General features: G+C 37.5%; 3 protein-coding genes across 12 annotated transcripts in view; 2 read left to right on the top strand and 1 right to left on the bottom strand.

The window, feature by feature from the left end:
• The window catches only part of LOC129722046 (uncharacterized), a 52725-nt gene extending 46401 nt beyond the window's left edge, over positions 1-6324 (top strand). For 9 of the 10 annotated variants that reach the window (XM_055675250.1, XM_055675253.1, XM_055675251.1 and 6 more), the window contains exons 5-8: positions 199-240; positions 5189-5326; positions 5599-5695; positions 5752-6324. In XM_055675250.1, coding sequence (XP_055531225.1) covers positions 199-240; positions 5189-5326; positions 5599-5695; positions 5752-5905 — 431 coding nt within the window. In that variant the 3' untranslated portion in view covers positions 5906-6324. The remainder of the gene's footprint in view (positions 1-198; positions 241-5188; positions 5327-5598; positions 5696-5751) is intronic. The other variant, XM_055675255.1, reaches the window with a different exon arrangement.
• Positions 5564-7814, bottom strand: LOC129722048 (uncharacterized). The gene is made up of 5 exons (XM_055675256.1): positions 7510-7814; positions 7249-7445; positions 6913-7190; positions 6633-6850; positions 5564-6163 (listed from the first exon to the last, which is right to left on the bottom strand). The coding sequence occupies exons 1-4, from the start codon at positions 7678-7680 to the stop codon at positions 6633-6635; spliced, it is 864 nt and encodes a 287-aa protein (XP_055531231.1). The 5' UTR covers positions 7681-7814; the 3' UTR covers positions 5564-6163.
• Positions 7815-15236: 7422 nt separating this feature from the next.
• On the top strand, positions 15237-18423 carry LOC129721688 (ribosome biogenesis protein BOP1 homolog). Its single transcript, XM_055674562.1, has 6 exons — positions 15237-15507; positions 15587-16438; positions 16503-17178; positions 17238-17725; positions 17782-18077; positions 18141-18423. Exons 1-6 carry the CDS (start codon positions 15358-15360, stop codon positions 18292-18294), a joined length of 2616 nt encoding a protein of 871 aa, XP_055530537.1. The 5' UTR covers positions 15237-15357; the 3' UTR covers positions 18295-18423.
• The last annotated feature ends 2342 nt before the right edge of the window (positions 18424-20765 follow it).

The following is a 20765-nucleotide window of genomic DNA, read 5'->3' as shown; positions in this document are numbered from 1 at the left end:
GTACATGAACGCATGTCGTGATTATTTATACACGTACTAATGATTGTGTTTTTTAATGCTGACAAATTTTGTATCAAACATATTTGATCGATTGATTTCCCGCAACCCGATTGGTGCAACACACCGCAACCACAAAAAAAAAAATCAAAACATCCACGCATACCATGCATTCACTTCACCATTCAACGCACCGCACAGAAAGAGGAGATCCATTTTACGTTTCCGAATTCACGTCCCAAGGTATGAAACAATGTCAACACCTCGTAACTTACTCTATCGTGCCGATGTACCGTTTGTCCTCGATGTACCAATTTCCTTTTTGGCTCAATAGTTTTCGGCTGCTTTGCGGCTAGAGCCGAGAGTATGCAGCTATGCTATTTATGTACGTCTATTTATCTCTTCGAATGCCGTAGTAAATGTAAACAGTAGCTATTCTTACCCCAGCGGCCTATTCTCTGTTCTGTTTACTTTTTTAATGGATTTCCTTTTACACTCACGCTATCATCTTCATTCGCAACTCACTTTTCAAGCAGGGAAATTTCATGTATTTTATTGACGATTAAGTAGTTGAAGTTAGCCAAAAATTTCCCAAAAATAGTGTTGTAATGTTCGTTACGAAACATGCTCTCGGGAATGCGTGCTCAAACCCATTTCATGCGACTAAAATAACATTCCCTTCTAAAACATTTCAACTTGCAAATTCCAAACAGTGACAGATGCAGTTTTTTTGTTAGCTAGTAGTGAGACATTTCTAAGAAAACAAGTGTTTCTGTTTTTTTTTTGTGAATAATCAGCTGCCACCGGTGCTCCTAAATTTCTCAACCAAACGGCGGTAGAGAAAAGTTTTACTCGATCACATAATTCACTCAGGGGTCTTTGGCGTAGCGAGCGTTGACCGGCCCGGCCAGAAACGTTTCGCTAGAGTATGTGAGCGCTTCTTTGTATTTTTTAGTTCACGTCATAATTCGCACTTTTTGTTTCAATTTGAGGTGACAAATAACTGCTACCGATAATATATTGTATGATAGAAAAAATCGAGGCTTCGAGAACGTTGGATTACGGGTGGTCAGATTTTTATTTTCATTTTAAAACTTGTATTGACAAGGTATTATGTGTAAGAAATTTGAAAATATTTTAAGACGTTGATACTGAAGGCCCAAACACAATGGATACGTTTGAGTTGCGTTTATGTTAATTTGACAGAAGACGTATGTGCTAACTGTCAAACGCAGCCGCAACGTATCCGTTGTGTTTGCTTCTCAAGAATTCCAGAGTTTACTTTGTGCCAGTACAGGATGCGACGAAAAAAGCGAAAATTTATTATGTTTCTTTCATATATTATTTGAAGCACATTTAGGTAATAATATCTACATTTTCGAATTTAGTCATTTGTATAAGAACCTATCCAACACATTTACTCGATGTGTCCTATAGTTTTAGTAATGACATCCTCTAGACTACGCCTTTCACCAATGTTGGGTCCGATTGAAAGTATGACATGACAGTCCATCCCGTTGTAACACAACCTATTTATCTTTAGAGAATTTGGCCTTCACCCAGGGAAGCACCCGGTCTTTTAAAATACCGATATACATTTCGGTATTGGTTTTAACAGTAGTTATCATAATAACAAGCGGCATTTTCAAACCGTTGGACGCTACCAAGCCAAACATCATTACACCAGCCGGATGTTTGGTTTGGAACTTGAACTTTACTTTCTCAGGAACATCCTCAATTTTCTTCGGTGGAATAAACCGGTCTGTGTGGCTATTAGACACAGAATCGATGCAGAACTGCTTTTCGTTGGAGAGAACAGGATTACATTTTTTTGGCTTTTCAGCTAAGAAAGCAGTTTTTTCGAACGAGTCACTCGTAGTACTTTTATCTGCTCCACACAGTGGGGCAAATTAATCCGTTGGTGCTACAAAACCTCATAACTTCTTAACAGTTGTTTCCACAGTGTTCATGTCTTCGGCAATGTTTTTCACCGTAAAAATATCTTTTTGAAAAATGTATTCAGGCAGCTTTAATATTTTTTCTACAGATGGCGCTGACATCTATCTTGTGAATAAATGGTACTAGCCATTTTGTATCTTCGGGAAAGTTGTTTATATTATCTTTTGACATATAGTTGTCGAACATACTGACCGTTAACAACATAAAATTATTTTCATTATTCATAAACCCAAAATTTCAGCAATAAATTATAACTGGGACTTAAGTACATATGTTTCAATTTCAGATATATTCGAACTTTCGAGTCATCATGAAATGAATTATTGACAGTTTGTAGTTGACTTTGTATAGTTTTTTGTCAACCTATGATGTGTCATCGTTTTTGAGAAGGAATATAAAATATAATTTCAATGTTATTGTTTGTGAAAAAATATTTCAAATAGAAACATTTTTCAATTGAAGATTAGTTGGTCATGTTCCTTCCCTTTCTAAGAGCTTCTCTTGTTTAATTTTATTCCATTTAACATGGATACTTAACGCTGCTTGTCAAATAGGTATAAATACTGAGGACTGATTTGAGGATCTAAGCTAGGAAGATTGAACTAGCTTTATTGGAATTCCAACGAATCCATTGGTTCTTCGCCCGATGATATCGCTAGATTCAAATTTTCAGCAGTACCTGAGAGAATGTTGTTATTCAGATTAGGAGATTTATCGAAGTCCGGAAAGATGATTGGTGAATCTGTCCGTTTTCTTCTTTTTGGTACCATATTTCTGTGAAACAGTTTTTCCATAACTCCGGTGCTGTGCCGTTTTAAGATAGATAATCCTCCCCCATTTCAGCAGAGATTTTTAAAATAACCACTCAGATGAATAACATCAGACTCAAAGAAATAAAATTCATGGTTAGAGCACAGACAAACAGACGTGCCTCTTCGAATAAATCCTGAAAATTTTTCATCTTCATCCGAAACGTTACACTCATGCGCCACCATGTGAGCTTATTGCCTACAAACTTATTCTCGTAAAACGGTTTTTGTCTTTACTAATGGGTGTGCACGCTTGCTTAAATCAGCCCCAGCGGCATTACTGACGGTTTTTATCTTTGATAATAAATGTGCACGCTTGCTTATAGCGACACTAGTGGCATTATTACCCACTAAACAAAATTTCAAAATAATCGATATTTTTCTGGTCGATGAAATCGTCATCGAGTGGCACGTCTGTTTGTCTGTGGTTAAAGCCTCGTAAGGAAATAAATAAATAAATAATAAATAGAAATAAAATGATATACTACGAAACGGAAAACTGCTCCACGGTAGGAAAGCGAAAACTTGCATACTTGTATTGAAGCGTGCACTGCAATGGCTGCCAAAAAGATCGCGTCTTAATGCACTGCCCGATAAGAACGATTTCACTTTTTCCCCAAAAAAATCACACCAGTTAGTTTTCGGAAAGACCACTGGTAAATCTGTAAAACGAAATTAGTACACCGATCAAATAGATACGTCCGATTTCACTCGGGGTGACGCGACAAATTGATATATTAGCTGGCGTCTGTACAGTGACTACGATTTTAACTCTTTAGCACACATCAATAACTTGGGACCTTTTAATTGAAGTTCATAACAGTTTCTGTTGCATCCGAAACCAATTCGCTACACCAGATGAGAGATTTTATATGTTACATGAATCTGCAATTCATCCTGTCTTCTTCACTATGGTTTGACAACAAACAATATTCTGGACTAGACAAATGGGTTTACAAAGCCGCATATTTTTTCACAGCGGTGTCTTTACGGTGGCTCTCCAAAGGTGATAAATACTGTAGAAGTAGCTCCATTTTTCTACGATAGAACTGAACTTTCCCTTTAATAACACAGAAATATTTTTAATCTTGCGTTGTATTTGAAAGCCTCGTATTTCGAAAAGAATTCAATTTTTGTGAGCATGTGAATGAAAATCTAACATCGCATTTTCTCGCTATCCATCTATGTTTCGCCGCATAAGTGATTCTATAGGAAGTAAATGTTAACAGATAAAACCACAGATATGAACACATCGAAAATGAACCTATGCTAAAAACAGGTCAAAATTCGATAAACTTAATGAATCATTTTTGTCGTTTGACATTTTTCCGCAAAAGTTCATTGTTTCCTTCCATCATCATCATCAGATATATTTAAACTAGCCTTCATCAACGATTTTCAAAATGTGTAAAGTTTGTTGGTTGCTGTTATTACTAATTTTTGGTTTTTTCGATAATTACCCATGAATAGTTATCTATCACTAAATAAATAAAAGTTCGATTGTTTTATTTTACTATACACAGCACGTAAGTAACGGTGTGAGTCGATGCTTAAAGCCCGCTTACGCTTGAACTATGGAATTATCCAATGAACCTATTGACGTTGCAATAAAACACAGGCGAGCTATGTCTCATTTCGCTCATTTCCAATCGCACTTACGCATTTTCACTTATTTGAACCCAAGGCCGGATCAAGGCTTGTGGGGGCCTGGGGGCCAGATAACATATGGTGGGCCCTTTTCAGCTGTCAAAATTTTAATAAAGATTCATTTCATACAAAAATCTAAGCTGAAGAAAAGTTATAGAAGGATTGTGTCAGTTTTGTTAAAATTTAATTAGGTGTAACGAATTCTTTTTGTCGTGAGTCGTTCGAAGTGAACTGTTGTGGTGGCTTAGGGCCACCCTTCCCCCCTGGCCCACGCCTTAATCCGGCTATGTTTGTACCATTTATAAACTATGTATACTTATTGATGGTTAGTTACGCAAGTTTACATAGACCCACTAGGGCTTGTCAATCACTAGAGAAATCCATAAACATTGCAAAAAGTACTCATCTGCGATCGACTAAAGCATGTACTCAAAAAAAAAACGCACTAGACAAAAATGTTCGCCAAAAATTTATATCAAGTCTTATACTTCACACATTCTCTCAAGTGTTTCTCATATCAACCTAGACGCTAACAGATGGGGTAAATGGGTTATCTCGCCAGTTCGTGATCTTTGCATATTACTCTAGGCCTATGTCCAGGCAGTGACTAGATCAACGCGACTCCCGCTCTGTGTTCCTTCATTGGCCATCTTTCAAGAGACACACCGCCGCTAATATGTTCACATATGTTTGTTTGTGTTTTTTTTACCGAATTTGATGTCCCGCACGCCCAAAAACAACGCCCAACTACAACACGCCGCACTCCGCTGTCTCAGATTACAGCCGCACGGAAGCATCGTTCGCTTGCATCACGCTCTTCATAATGGCGATGGGATTCGTGTTCTCGGTGTACACCTTCATGAATCCACGCTACATGTTCAAACGGTTAGCAGGTGGCATCCATTTCATTTCGGGTAAGTGTGGGTTCCATGACCGTCCGCATAGGTTGTCAAGGTGCGGTAGGAACCTGGCAGCGGTCAGGTAAATTAGTTATTAGTACGCCGACTTGTAGAATTGTTGGTAGAGGCCGAATGTTCTAAAATTAGAAATTTGTAACGAGAGTAACGACTGTTGAGAATAGGAGAAGCAACTGAACAGTAGGGATAGGGATTCGTACATTTTATAGAGTACAACAAAAAGATAGAAATTCATTCTACGTGTTCACTAAAAATATTTTTCATTTTAGCATCTACAAGTATTGTGGTCATACAGGTTCTAATAGCGTCAGTCGAGTACGAGAAGGAAAATGTTTCCTATACCTTCCCAAAAGGCGCAAAATACAGGTACATTCTTAATCGGAAAACGTCTTCAAATTAAATAAACCTTTTCTTCATTTCAGTTGGGGATACGGCTTTTATCTCGCCTGGTCCGTGTTTCTGTTCAATCTGTACGCCGGATTGGCCTTCATGTGGTACTCGAAAAAGAAGAAGGGCAACAAAGCGGCTACCGAAGAGCTAGGAATGGCCGATGAGCCGATCAACATTGGACGGTAAAAAATCACCCCGTATAGGCTGGCAAACAAATCAAATTATTGCCTCGTTTGACTCTACTCATGAATGTGTTCCTTCTTATGATCTTTTGCGTTAATTTTTCCTCGAACTGTAACGGTAGAAGTTTATTATGAGATAATACTTAAGAATGTGCAAAGACAGATAAAATGTAAATATGTTTTATACTACGTTAAGATGCAGTAATAAAGCTAGCTCCGTTTCCAAATCGTTATTGCGCAACAAAGCCACTGAATAGTTTGCCTGTAAAAGGAAATATAACCAAAAAAACGAAACGTTAATGAAACCAACAAGACATTTTTTATAATGACACACCAAATGTAAATACGCATTGCGAAAAGCTATATGTTTTTGCTATTTGTTACTTTTTCTAACTGTTATTCGAAATAAACGCTATACAACAATTCCTTTTTTTTTTGTAAGATGAATCCCCTGCGATAATCTCGCTATCGAACTAGTTTGAATTTATTTGCAACTTAGTTTTCAGAAAAACATCAGGGAACACAAAAAACTAAGGCTACAAAAATATTCAACACACATCTATTTCGAGCAATTGAAAACTATTCCCAACTGCAGCTTTTATTTTTTTGCCAAGAATTAAATTTCATCGTTGTCGCTTTTGGACAACTAACTATAACACCTATTTACAAGTCTCCTACGCGGTTTAAGAAACTTGAAACTTTTTTTTCGCTTATGTGAAGCTGAACATCACCTAGAAACCGTCCTCCTCTCCTAAAATAGTTTCGGACACCAGCTCAACAGTAACGCCAGCATCGTCGATCTCGCCCTCGAGATAATACCCTCGATGGTCATGATGTACGGGTTCAATAACTATATTTGTTGTTATAGTTTCCTTGGGATTAGCTTCTATAATTGTTTCCGGATCACTGGCTTGTTCTTCGTTTGACTGCAGTACATTGCATAGCACTTCTACAAGAAAAAAAAACAAAACCAATATTACAATGAGCGAGAAAAGTAAATTGCGCTACAACCTTCGCCTTTTATTATGTTACGAACTAGTCCTATTTGTCTTTGCAGGGTGCGGACTGATGGTAGCGGAAAGCCACGTTTAATTAATGCGTCGTAACCTCCGGGACAGGCCTTCCAAAGTTGCTCACATTCGATGATAGTCTCCGGCGACCAATTTTTCACTCTACTAACAGTACCGGACAGTAGCTTCATCTGATCCTCCCGAAATAGTTTGAACTCCGCTCTCGAAGTAAACCTGCGGTTCAGTCTGCTATATCTGCCTTTCCACCGAGAAGCGAGTCTGGAAATATTTTTTCAGTTTTAATTTCCATTCATTAGTTTATACCGTTTATAGTAACCTTTTATGTTTCTCGACTTCGGCTCGCAAACGAATGATCTCGCATTTGAGCTCGTGTGTCTCCTTTCCTTGGAGGGAAAATTCTGAATTGGATCCTTCTGGTGTATCATCCGGATCCGGGATAACTTCTGGCTTCGGATCTCGTCTCGTCGGTATGTTGGGAGCCTTTGTCGTTCCTTTTCCATCAGGAAAATGATACTGGCGGGAGGAAAATCTAAATTTTATTAAATAGTTCGAAATAGTTTGTCCCAGCAAAGCATACACTGCACATTCGGGTACCTGCGGTAATCTTCATAAACGGCATTTCTTCATCATTTTGGACACAGAACCGAACCCATTCACGACGGATTGTCCTATTTTTCGGAAAACGGTAAAATTTGATGCCCGGATCTTTACCACGCCTACGATTGCAGTACAAAGCTTGGCATTTCATTTTTGCTTAATAGATATGTTAAGATAAAAAGTTATGAAGATGAAATCGAACTAATTTTCCCGTACAAAATATTGGTAAACATTATAAGGCTTAAACAAAAACAATACACTGCAGGGATGGGCGATACTAACATCGATACCAACGGTATCGATACTGGAGATCGCGATATCGAGCATTTTGGCATCGATACTCACCGCGAGAGATAGGTACCGGTTTCAATACTCTGATACATAAGATTATTTAGTCACTGGATGATTTAGTAATGTCACTGGCGTCGCTGGATTTTTACAGGTTATGTATAGAGTTGATCTGCTTGGGAACGTAACGTCAAATGTCGGTACACTGAACGGAATCGTCGAGTACTTATTAGAGAATTTATTATTCAGAAGTATCAGACGGGTTAAATTAAAAGAGTCATATGAAATACTCGATGTACTAATAATTCACGTTAAATAATATGATTCGCTATGCTATCATCAATGAACAATTTTGCATTTATATATTCAGTGATAGTTGTCGATAATTTACAACATGAATTCAAGCGCATATGTGAAAAAAAATCATCCATGTCAGCCCCATCAAACCATTCCCGGCGGGTGATGCCATATGGCACCACCTGACATCTGAACTTGGATTACAACTTAACAATTAAACTTGATATTTTGAACGATTGAACTATTAAATACGGTTTCAGAACAGATCAATCTACAATACGCAACCCAGTTTGTGTTAATTGTACGCGCAGTTGCTGAGTAATAAGAGTTTGAAGGTCATTTTTCAAGGTAAAATCTGATTACCCTTCGCCGGGAATGGGTTAAGGAAATCATATACAAACATGAACCCTCAAGTAACAATTATTGTTGCCTAAACATTTACTCGATCACTTTTATTAGGCTAGTTGAACAATAACCGAAATGGAAATTAAAAAACTTCTGTTAAATGGTTGTTCACTTGAATTTGGAGAAATTATCCGACACACAGTTGTTTAGGAACGACGAAGAGGATTTTGAGCAACGACAGCAGAATATTGTATTCAACACTTGTTAAACCAACGTTGAATAGATGCACCAGAAAACATTTATCAGCCTACTGTTCTGTATGTGTTCGACCTGTGTTCGAATAAAATATTTATTAAACATTTGTTAAACCTTTGCTCAACTGTTGAAATGCTCTTGTCAAAAAAGTGTTTAATAATAATGTTTGAAAACGTTTGTTTCGCGTATTAGATGATACTTATGCAGCTCACGCTGATTGTTTTCAACAGATTAAACAACTTTCTCCGAATCTGATCGTGACTATACATTCTTCACCAACTTTCCTGAGTTTCCCAACTATTTCAATATTGAACATGTCAGCGCACGCGAAATTGAAGATACTTTAAAAGCTCTGGATGCGTCTGAAGGTCCGGGACCAGACGGAATTCCGCCAGCATTCATGAAACTTTTAGCTAAAGAGCTAACTTCCCCACTGTTCTTGATTTTCAATATGTCGCTGGAATCCGGTTGCTTCCCGAAATTCTGGAAAAACTCATATCTAGTGCCTGTGTTCAAATCTGGTAAAAAAACCGACATTAGCAACTATCGAGGCATAGCCATTCTTTCCTGTATACCTAAGCTTTTTGAAGCAATAATAAACAAAAAGTCATTCCACCAAATAAAAAATAGAATTACCCCAACGCAACACGGTTTTTTCAAAGGGCGCTCAACAACAACTAACTTACTCGAGTTTATTAACTTCTCTTTGAACGCAATGGATAAAGGTAATTATGTTGAAACCTTATATACTGACTTCAGTAAAGCTTTCGATCGCATTGATATACCCCTGCTTCTCTTCAAGTTACGAAAAATTGGAATTCATCCACAATTACTCAAATGGATTGAATCGTATTTGACAGATCGTCAACAAACAGTCAAATTTAGAGGTAGAATATCGAAACCTATTCAGGTAACCTCAGGAGTTCCTCAAGGCTCTCACTTGGGCCCTCTACTATTTATATTATTTGTAAACGACATTTCCTTTATTCTAAAACATGTAAAAATTCTTATTTATGCCGACGATATCAAACTTTTCATTGAAATTAAAAACTCTGATGATGTAAATATTTTTCGTAACGAGATAAAATATTTTTACATTTGGTGTAAAAAAAGCCTTCTTCAGCTAAACGTTAAAAAATGTAGTTCGATGGCTTTTGGCAGAAAAAGAAACATGCCAAGCAATATGATTTCCTTAGGAGATCAGGTAGTAGAGAAAAGTGAACGAGTTAGGGACCTAGGAGTCATACTCGACTCAAAATTAACATTCACTGATCACTACAATACAATTATTAATAAGGCTAGTAACATGCTCAGTTTTATAAAACGTTTCTGCTATAATTTCCAAGATCCATACACAATAAAATCACTTTATAATTCCTATGTCAGGTCACTTTTAGAATACTGCAGCATTGTATGGTCTCCGTTTTCTGCAACACATGTAAACAGAATAGAATCAGTGCAAAAACAATTCCTGTTATATGCACTTCGTAATCTACGATGGACGTCATTTCCCCTACCATCATATGACAAACGCTGCAGACTTATTGACATCCAATCATTAAAAGCCCGTCGTGAATTCGCAATGATGTCATTTGTTAACGATATCGTATCTCAACGTGTCGATTCACCCGAAATATTATCAAAACTCAATCTTTATGTACCTTCTAGAAATTTACGAACTCGGACTTTGTTTTCTTTAAATCATCAACGAAACAATTATGCTAAATACGGGCCAATTAATCAAATGATGTTAGTGTATAACCAACACTGTGAAACAATTGACTTTTCTATGTCGAGAACTAAATTAAAACAATATTTCAACTCAACGCGCAATTTAAATCGATAGAAAACATTCATTGTAATAATCCGTCAAGTGAAGAAATTATTATTCAATTATGTATAAACTCTTTTTTTTGCTCCCACTAGTATAAATAGCATATAGCATGTAAGTTAGTTTTAAACATATGTAGTCTACTTTTGTTTGACGAAATAAATAAATAAATAAAATAAAAAAAATAAGAATAGTGGCGTGGAAAAAACGCTTAGTCGATATTTATTCAGCTATTTTAGCACAAACAAAATGTAAAAATAAAGTTCCAAGAAATTAGTTGAACCATATTTATTTGTGGTAATATTTTTTATTTTAATTCACATTATTAACTTCATCAGTTTTTTTACTTAGAAATACAACATTCGTCACACGCCACCCTTTTTTTTGAACCATCTTTTTTGTTGGGTCCCTGATGAGATTCGAACTTGCGATCCATTGCTTGGCTGCCATCGATGAATGCATGTGAGCTAATCTGTAATATGACGTATGCCGTGTTAAAAGTGAATATGCTTCTAAACGTTCTGATCTAATAAATGTTGAACAGGCATTGTATAACTGCTGGAATATAAGCTTCTTGCACGCACCTCATAACCGTTGTTTGCAAGCAGCAACTGCAGCGTGCAAGAAGCTTATATTCCAGTAGTTATATGATGGCAGTTCAACATTTATTAGACCAGAACGTTTAGAAGCATATTCACTTTACACACTGCATTTTTGCATTTTTTTTGTGCTAAAAGAGCTTAATTAATGTCGATTAAATTTTTTTTACGCTACTATTCAGCCTGAGCTGCATAAGTATGTTCTAATGCGCGAAACAAAGGTTTGTAAACACTATTATTAAACAAAGTTAAACAAGCATCTAACAATTTAACAAGCATTCCAACAGTCGAACAACGGCTTAGCAAATGTTTCATTGATGTTTTATTCGACAGGTTGAACACATATAGAACAGTAGCCTAATAATTTTTTTGTGGTGCATCTATTCAACGCTGGTTTAACAAGTGTTGAATGTAATATTCTGATGTTGTTGTTCAAAACAACTGTGTGCTGGAAAATTTTAACCATTGAACAGAAATTTTCTATTTTCCATTTCGATTGTTGTTCGACTGTTGTTTAATCAAAGTTATTCAATAATTGTAAAATGCTGTTCAAATTTTCATAGAGTTCCTCAGTTTCCGAGAATAAAAAAAATCTTTCGGGGCATCACTGACGTTGATTTAAAATTTCATAAGTTGCTAAATCTTTTAGTGGTTTAAAAAAATGTTTACACTGCAATAAATCAACTATATGACGCGTTCAGAAGGATGTTCTATAAAACCGGTGACCTAGCGTTCGCGTCTATAAGAGCTAAAGAATTGCTCTTTGAAAGACTTCAAACGCATGTATGCAGCACGTGCAGAATAATAGTTGCGGAGTTGCCGTTTGAAACGTTCAAATAGCTTTCATTGGACGAGAACGCCACTGATAAATGGAGACCTTTAAAGCGCTTCAACGCAGCACATATTTATTAGTGCTGCTGGTAATCATTTGCAAACGTTTGAACAACTTCTGTTAAGCTAGAGTTCCACTGTTTAATAAGTACATGAACAAAGAATGCTGCAACGTTTGTTCAACAAATAGTTCAACGTGTTGTTTATTCAGCATCGATTGCTTCAACGCTGCTTTTGTTCCACATTTGCTCTCATAACAGCTTCCAAATTGTTTCTTGGGCTGTTTTACGATTCAGTTTCACACCGTTTCATTTTCGATGTGCTCATCCATAATCTTCCCCTTACAATCATTTTAACTGTTTCGTGTTGCCCTTATTTGTTTGAACTGCGCAAGCAAAAGGGTGATAATCAGTTTTAAAATGATATACAATCGTTAAAAGCTAAAGTCAAGCAATGATAACACATTTATGTGCGAGCAATTTGGTTCAGTGTAGTCTGCTTTTTATTTTGGCAGTTTTTGCCTATAACAAAGCTCGAAATAGAGGTAGGTCTACTAGATCATGATTATCAAAGCAGTTTTCAAGTCGAATCGCGACAAATCGACTCTAGTGCTTGGATCTTTTGTGCAACATGATTTGCCTGAAATACAATGGGCACACTAGTGACATTACTTATCTAGGGACTAAATCAGGGATACCAAATGTGCAGATTTGTCTGCAAAACGCAGATTTTTGGAGTCCGTGTGCAGATTTTTAGTGTTTTGCAGATATTTGCAGTTTTTCCGTGATTTCTGCAGATTTTTGTCAGAGTCTCCTTCTATTTGCGCAGATTTTCTCAAAATGTGTGCAGATTTTTACAGACTTTTGCCCGCGTGAGCGAAATTTTTTCGGATCACGGGTAGATTATTTCAGATTTCGAGCACATTTTTCCGCTTTTCCGAGCAGTTGCAGACATTTTTCAAAAACATCTGGCATCTCTGGACTAAATAATCTTATTCTGATACCGATACTATCGAAACATCCAATATCGATACTCCTTCAACCGATAGACCGCATTTTACGAGCTGACAGGTGTCACGGATCCTGCTGATATTGATTTTGCTTTTACGTGCGTTATGTCAGCGGTTCTGAGCTTTCTGTCAAATCTTTATTCATGATGACGCTCCCTAAAATGAATTCAAAAATGATTAGAAAACAATTCATTTTCATAAAAAGTGGAACAACACGAAAATTGAGTAACTCTGTTGTTATTCAAAATTCTGTAACCATAGTATAAGCAAATACTGTGTTTTTATTATTCAGAATGATGTATACAATTGAACTCATTTTTTGTGTTTATTAAAACTCATTTAGTTCGTAAAAATATCAGTTTATGTGTACAAAGATTTTAAACAGTTTTAAAATTAAAATCTACACAGATTTAGATTTTGAAACTATCAAGTTTTTAAATGAAAAAATATTCATTTTAAAACCATTTTCAGAATTCAAAAGTACCCAGTTTAAGAATTGAAAACCACTCAGTTGGAAATGTGATGTAGAGTAGAGAGGGAGGTTTGGGCCGGTGACAGTCAAAACAAAACACAAGATGTTATGTTTGTGACATAAATCATGCAAAATGACAGAAAATGAATAAGTACAGGAAATTTCAGGTAAAAATAACGTGAAAAATATTTTGAGTGTAGGTAAATATAAATTTTGACAGAATTTACGACGATAGCAAGCACACGCTCGGCCGTTTTTACTCTAAATTGGGTAAATTTTGACTCAATTGCGTTAAAGTGGATCTACCCTAAACATAGTAACCATGTAGTTACTCATTTTTGAGTAGCATAGATAAATGTCAAAAACTGAGTGCTACTTACTCATTTAAAAAAAGGTAAATATAAAATTTAACAGAATTTACGACGATAGCAAGCACACGCTCGGTCGTTTTAACTCTGAATTGGGTAAATTTTGACTCAATTTCGTTAAAAGTGGATCTACCCTAAACAGAGTAACCATGTAGTTACTCATTTTTGAGTAGCATAGATAAATGTCAAAAACTGAGTGCTACTTACTCATTTAAAAAAAGCATGAATTAGCCAAACTGAGTAACTGTTACTCAGTTTCGTTGATTTGACTTCCCTACGCAAAAGAAAACATTAGGAAATTCGGAAATTAAAATTTGAAAACAACGTAAGAAAAGTCGTTAAAATGTTGTAGATTTATTTCCCACTTAATTATTAATATTTTATATTATTACCATCTTTCGGATTGCTTCGCGTAAAAAAGCTACAACTCGGTACAAGTATCATGGAGACAAAGCCTAGCACTAGGGAGAGCCCAAATGTGGATAAATCAGCGCTGTGTTTATTGTCCGGTGTTAGAGAGGTGCCCACGTATTTAACTTCAAGATTGCTTCCATCCGAGCTTCCATCGTACAAGGAACGAATTCCTTATGGTATTATGACTGTAAGGGCTGTTCCCACAAACAACCTAGCACCAAACGTATACACATTTTTAGTTTTTCCTCTTACAGCATCACGATTAAAAGTATACTTCCAGCTATACAGGAACCAACTAGTATTACAAAAAGAATTAGCATTACCGTCTCATCCATGATTTAAGAATATGGATCTGACCACTCAAATAGCTTGATCAATATGTTACAAAATCAATGTAACAAAAACAGAAGTTATTTGAACAAGCGGACGTGTCCGATATTTTTATGCACTCATCCGATATTTTTATGCACGATATTTTTCGTTCCCTCACAACTGCAGCACACACTTATTTGACTTGTGGCTCATATATCAAAGAGCGGATTATTATTTTATTGTAAACTATTCGTTGCAGTACTTTCAAAACTAAATCCATGTACGAATAAGCGAAACAAACAGGGAACTGGTAAATGCTTAGCTTTTGTTTACAGCAAACTGATATAAAATGAACGGTTACCCAAAAGTAGGCAAAGCAAAAAAGTACGAAAACTGGGTGAAAGTTACTCAGTTTCGTTAATCAATATTACTCAATTTTTGACATTTTGAATCAAAATACGAAAGTGAGTACTTTCTAACCAATTTAGAGTAAAATTGAACGAGCGTGCAAACTTACGTTTTGAAAAAAGTCCCATCTGATTTGCAACATCAAATTACTTTAGTAGCAGCTGTGGCCGTTTTTTCCGTTATGGCGCTGCCGTTCTATAGAAGTTTTAGAAGAAACTGCTTTTTGGTGCACCGTCTTTTGTCGTTTTTGACATTTTCCTTTGCCTCTTGTAAACAAACACACGCACGCGTCGCGCATGTTTTATTTTGCGGTGCAGGCAGGCATTTCGCACGTGTATTCTGAGTCGTCTTCAATTTAAGGAAACTTTTACAGTTTAAGTTTGTTCTGTTCAACGAAAAATGGTAGCTCACAGACAGAAATCTGCAAAACGAAAGGCACCGGCTGTTCCAGAGCAAAAACATACTGAGAAATTGGCAGCAAAGTTGAGTGCTAAAACCGACCAGCTGATCGGCGAGGAATCAGCCAGTGATTATTACGAATCAGATGAGGTATGGAATCTAACTATTTAACAAGTTTGTTGGTAGGTACGGTACCTGTTTTTACCGGTTCCATTTCTTTTCATTTCAGGAAAACTTTCTCACTAACATTAATAATGAAAACGATAACGACAGCTCTGATTCCGATGGTGAAGGTGAGGGTGAGGGTGAGGATGAAGAAGCAGGCTCCGACGAAGAGGTGCAGGACTTCGAGAGTGTCGATTCGGATTTCGAAGATCAGTCTGGTAAAGAAGAAAGCGAACAGGAAGCCGATGGTGAAGAAGAGCTCGATTCGGCGGACGATGTGAACAGTGATAGTTCACCAGAACCGGACGACGAAGACGATGAGAGTGATGATGAACTTGAATTCGAAGAAGACGTAGCAGAACCAGAAAAACCGATAGCTTTAGCATCAAAACACAAAGAAGGTAAATCAAATAATGCTAAGGTAGCTCAAAAACCAGACGAATCAGGTGATGAAAATGACGATGACGAAGAAACCGCGCAATTGCTTAAAGCAGCCAACAAGGAGGATGAAAAATTGGTTGAAATTGATAGCGTTTTGGGAAAACCCATAGTCAAAACCAGAGGCGTTGGCATGTTTCCTTCGGAATCAAAATCACGCCTCCAGGAAGCGGATGAGTATGCCGCAGGAGATACATCGGATGAGGAGGATATCAGAAATACTGTCGGAAATATACCGATGCATTGGTACGACGAATACAAGCATATCGGTTACGATTGGGACGGAAACAAACTGATCAAACCGCCGAAGAGTGATGCGATCGATGATTTTCTCAAGAAAATGGAAGATCCAGACTTTTGGCGAACGGTTAAGGATCCACAAACAGGACAAAATGTTATCTTGAGCGAAGAAGACATTGGCATCATAAAGAGAATAATGGCTGGCAGAAACCCGGATGTGCAGTATAATGACTATGAAGTTAGTGTTGATTTTGCAATATTTTTGATAAAATTCTTATGTTTAAAAATGCCTTTGTTTACAGCCTTGGATCGAGTGGTTCTCGTCAGAAGTGGAGAAAATGCCAATCCGTAACATCCCGGACCACAAGCGATCGTTTTTACCAAGTAAGTCAGAAAAGCAAAAGATTGGTCGTCTCGTGCATGCTCTCAAGATGGGTTGGATTAAAACGCGCGCCGAAACCGAACGGCTAGCGGCACAGAAAAAGGGTCCCAAGTTCTACATGGTGTGGGATACTGATCACGGAAAGGAAGAAATGCGACGCATCCATGATCACGTGGTAGCCCCGAAGCGTCCCCTTCCTGGTCATGCCGAATCGTACAACCCACCGCCAGAGTATTTGTTCAATGAACGTGAGTTAGCAGAATGGAACAGTCATGAGGAAGAACCCTGGAAGAGAAAGTTGCACTACATCCCGCAAAAGTACAACTCCCTGCGGGAGGTGCCTTATTACGATAAATACATTAAAGAGCGTTTTGTACGTTGCTTAGATTTGTATCTCTGTCCTCGTGGTAAAAGAACTAGGGTAACCGTCGGACCAGAGTATCTTATACCGAAGCTGCCTTCGCCAAGAGATCTGCAACCGTTCCCAACTTTGCAAAACCTGATTTATAAGGGACACACCGATATGATTCGCTCTATTAGCATTGAGCCTAAGGGAGAGTATTTGGTGAGCGGATCCGATGATCAAACTGTTAAAAGTAAGTTTTTTGTAAATTTATAAAACGAATATCGATTAATTTCTGCATATGTATTTCAGTTTGGGAAATCTCTACTGCTCGATGCATCCAAACCATCCAAACGGGAGACGTCGTTCGTTCGGTGGCTTGGTGTCCGAATAGTAAAATTTCACTGATCGCGGTGGCAAGCGGAAAACGTCTGCTGCTTATCAATCCTAAGGTGGGCGATAGTTTGATTGTGAAAAAGACGGACGATCTATTGGTGGAAGCTCCCAAATCGGAGGTAGTCGATAACGAACGAATTGCTACTGCCGTACAGTGGGTGGAAGTTTCGGAAGATGACCGGAAAGCTGGCGTGCGTATCGTTATCGATCATTTCAAAGAAGTGAAACAGGTTACGTGGCATGGTAGGGGAGACTACTTTGCAACAGTTATGCCCGAAGCGGCAAACCGGTCTGTACTGATTCACCAGTTGTCCAAACGAAGATCACAGCTGCCGTTTTCCAAAAGCAAAGGACTTATTCAATGCGTTCTTTTCCATCCTGTAAAGCCGTGTCTTTTTGTTGCTGTAAGTAGGATGATTTTTCTATTATCATTGTTGTTAACCTGGTGTTATTTCTCTAGACCCAGCGACATGTTCGAGTTTACGATTTGGTTAAACAGGAGCTACTGAAAAAGCTATTTCCGAGTTGTAAATGGATCTCCAGTATGGCCATTCATCCAAAGGGGGACAATTTACTGGTGGCTACGTACGAGAAAAAAATGATGTGGTTTGATCTGGACCTGTCCACACGACCGTATCAACAGCTGAAGTTACACTACTCGGCAGTTCGGAATGTAGCGTTCCATCTGCGCTATCCGTTGTTTGCATCAGCTAGCGACGATCGTAGCATAATCGTGTCACACGGAATGGTTTATAGGTAGATTTATTCGGGTATTTTAGCATCCTGGGGGATTTTTGTTAATCCTTAATGTGTTTACAGTGACCTGCTGCAAAATCCACTGATCGTTCCCCTAAGACGGCTGGAACATCATGATCGTGTTAATGATTTTGGAGCGTTTGATGTCGTGTTTCACCCAACGCAGCCATGGTTGTTTTCGTCTGGTGCGGATCATACGATTCGGTTGTATACATAAAATAATATAAGTTTGTGTATATATGCGCTAGGTCTTCTGCCATTGCTTTTGTTTCAATTTATTTTTGAAATACAAATTCACAGATTACTAACGATTGTTCTCTAGAAAGTAAAGTAAGTTCTGCTTCAATTACCGCATAGATTCTTTCAGAGAAATTATATGTTTCGGCTATAGACTAGAAGTTCTGGTCGGAAGATCATAAATTGAAAACTACAAATCCGATCACAATTTGAAATCTAGGGTTGGGGCCCTATTTCTCGTCATACTATGGAAAGCTTGTTGAATTAGTGCTTTACGACGCATTATAGAACGTATAGAGTAAGAGTTCTTGGCTATTGCTACAAAATTAAAATTACTCATAAGCATAAACCTGCCTTATTTCATTGCTTGCGATTTTTTACTCGATTCCATATCTGTGGCAACTTTCAACAGAATGAGGGTTGCCATAAATTCATGTAACTACGATATGTTTTTAATTTAAGTAGATACTCTAGTGTTTCACATCTGCAGTACTTATTGATAGGATGTCGTTTCGAAAATTTCAGCAAACTTTATAGTTGCTTACTTTTACACACTATTTCGGGTACAAAACAACCACATTATTTACACAGCACACTGCAAACTGCTAGGAGCAATATCGCACCAGCAAGTACGCGCGCGTTATTCTAAGGAAGCATTGGGGCCAGAGTTGCCAATGTTCCAGTTCAAACTGGATTCTTCCAGTTTTTTTCAAGTGATCCAGTCGAACAGTTGAATCCCAAAATCGTCCAGTTTTTTCCATATATTTGCCAGTTCTATCCAGATTTTTCAATCGCTTAAGTTCCAGTTGGTTTTCGAAAAAAAAATTAAAAACGAAATTATTTTAGATTGATAAATTATTTTAACAATTCTTAGCGGCATTTTCAGTATTTTCTTCTCGCATGAAACACGGTTAAATTTAGAACTCCATGGCATGGTTGAGACAAAAACAAACAAATAGGTTTTACCAGATCATGAAAAATCTTTAGTTTATCTTCTGTTGCGTTAGAAGAATTAGATACCAAGCGAGAGCGAACTCAGAAATAATAAAAATGGTTGCAACAGTTCTTTTGTTAAAAGTGAAAGTAATTGAAGCTTTTTCCTTATTTTAAGATAGATGATGTGCGTAATTTTTGAATTTACTGATGTTAACGCAAATTATTCAGTTCATATTTTTTATAAAATGTAAGCTCGAAACAAAATTGGCTATATTTTGTCAAGGAGGCAGAATTCGAACAAGTCATATATGAAGCACTTGTAGAGACACTCTATCTTTACAATTGAACATTGTAATGATAAAATTACTATAGTTCCATAGCCAGAGTTGTTTTATTTTCGTAGGTACCAAGCGAGCAGCTCTTCCGGTTTTACAAGCTTGGCCTGACTTTTACGCTGAACCTAAGGCAATTTCAACAATACAATGTTTGGACAAATTGTAGAGATAGAGTACTTCTACAAGTGCTTTATACATGACATGTTCGAATTCTTCCTCCTTGACAAAGTAGGTAGAGCCTAATGAGCATTCAAAAAGAAAAAGAGCGAAACCAAGCATGCTTCGATGGATACCTAAATAGTGATACAGCAAGCGAATGCGGAACAGCAACTGATCTAGAAGCACCAGCAACAAATGACCGAGTATCAGCTCCCGAAGTTCAAAAGTTTGTTGTGAGATCAACAACCGAGTCTCGTAGCCAGAAAGTTTCAGAGTCCGCTTGACAAGCGAGTGGTCATGAGTTCGAACCTTAGTAGCATCAGGCCATTCGATATCAAAACATTTACGTATGGGTTTATTCTCGTGCTTCTCCACACGAAAACTTCGCTCCAGATTGAAAAACTCTTATCTGAATCTTCGGAAAGTTTATCCACCCATAGCACGTTATACCTTCCAATAACTTGCATGAGGTGATGATAAGGTCGATGAAGAAGATAAGAGATTAGTAAGTCGGGAGAGTACAAGCACTATTACTAGGGAAACCATCCGTCCTGATTTAGCAGAAAAATATCCTGAATTACAGATCCAATTCGGGTGTCCTGATTTATTTTTCACATTCTAGCGTTTGTCCTGATTTTTTCAACATATTCTATTTTGTAGCATGGCAATAATAGGCAGAATTTTCAGAAATTGCTCAGTATTTCCTTCAATTCAGAACGATTCATTGCGAACAATTATTTTTTCTGTGGTTGAATCTCAGTTAATTCACTAGGCGCTGAAACCATTAAACGCCTGACAATTGTCAAGTTCAATTTGGAGCCGTTTAAGTGTGCTGAATTATTGAAGTATATTGAGTACTAACATTCCGCTATCGAAACTTGACCTTTCAATAAACGCAGACTTTGCAGCTGAGTTTTAGTGTAATTGCGGGGCTGGCGCTAAGATCCGTCTTTCCCCAGCCAGGTTCCGAACATACGGCTGGCTTGTTAGGCTCTTGAGACCAGCTTGGAGGTTCAATTTA

Source organism: Wyeomyia smithii, chromosome 2, assembly GCF_029784165.1.
Source record: "Wyeomyia smithii strain HCP4-BCI-WySm-NY-G18 chromosome 2, ASM2978416v1, whole genome shotgun sequence".
In the NCBI taxonomy this organism is placed as follows: Eukaryota; Metazoa; Arthropoda; class Insecta; order Diptera; family Culicidae; genus Wyeomyia; species Wyeomyia smithii.
This window is presented reverse-complemented; position numbering and strand designations above follow the sequence as displayed.

What these genes read in the sequence shown, in the direction of transcription:
- LOC129721688 (XM_055674562.1), top strand. Translation starts at nt 15,358, where the DNA reads ATGGTAGCTCACAGACAGAAATCTGCAAAACGAAAGGCACCGGCTGTT. An exon ending in TGCAGTATAATGACTATGAA is followed by an intron (nt 16,439 to 16,502) that starts GTTAGTGTTGAT and finishes CTTTGTTTACAG; the next exon opens with CCTTGGATCGAGTGGTTCTC. An exon ending in CGATGATCAAACTGTTAAAA is followed by an intron (nt 17,179 to 17,237) that starts GTAAGTTTTTTG and finishes TATGTATTTCAG; the next exon opens with TTTGGGAAATCTCTACTGCT.
- LOC129722048 (XM_055675256.1), bottom strand. Translation starts at nt 7,680, where the DNA reads ATGAAATGCCAAGCTTTGTACTGCAATCGTAGGCGTGGTAAAGATCCG. An exon ending in CAGGTACCCGAATGTGCAGT is followed by an intron (nt 7,446 to 7,509) that starts GTATGCTTTGCT and finishes TCCTCCCGCCAG; the next exon opens with TATCATTTTCCTGATGGAAA. An exon ending in TAACATAATAAAAGGCGAAG is followed by an intron (nt 6,851 to 6,912) that starts GTTGTAGCGCAA and finishes TTTTTCTTGTAG; the next exon opens with AAGTGCTATGCAATGTACTG.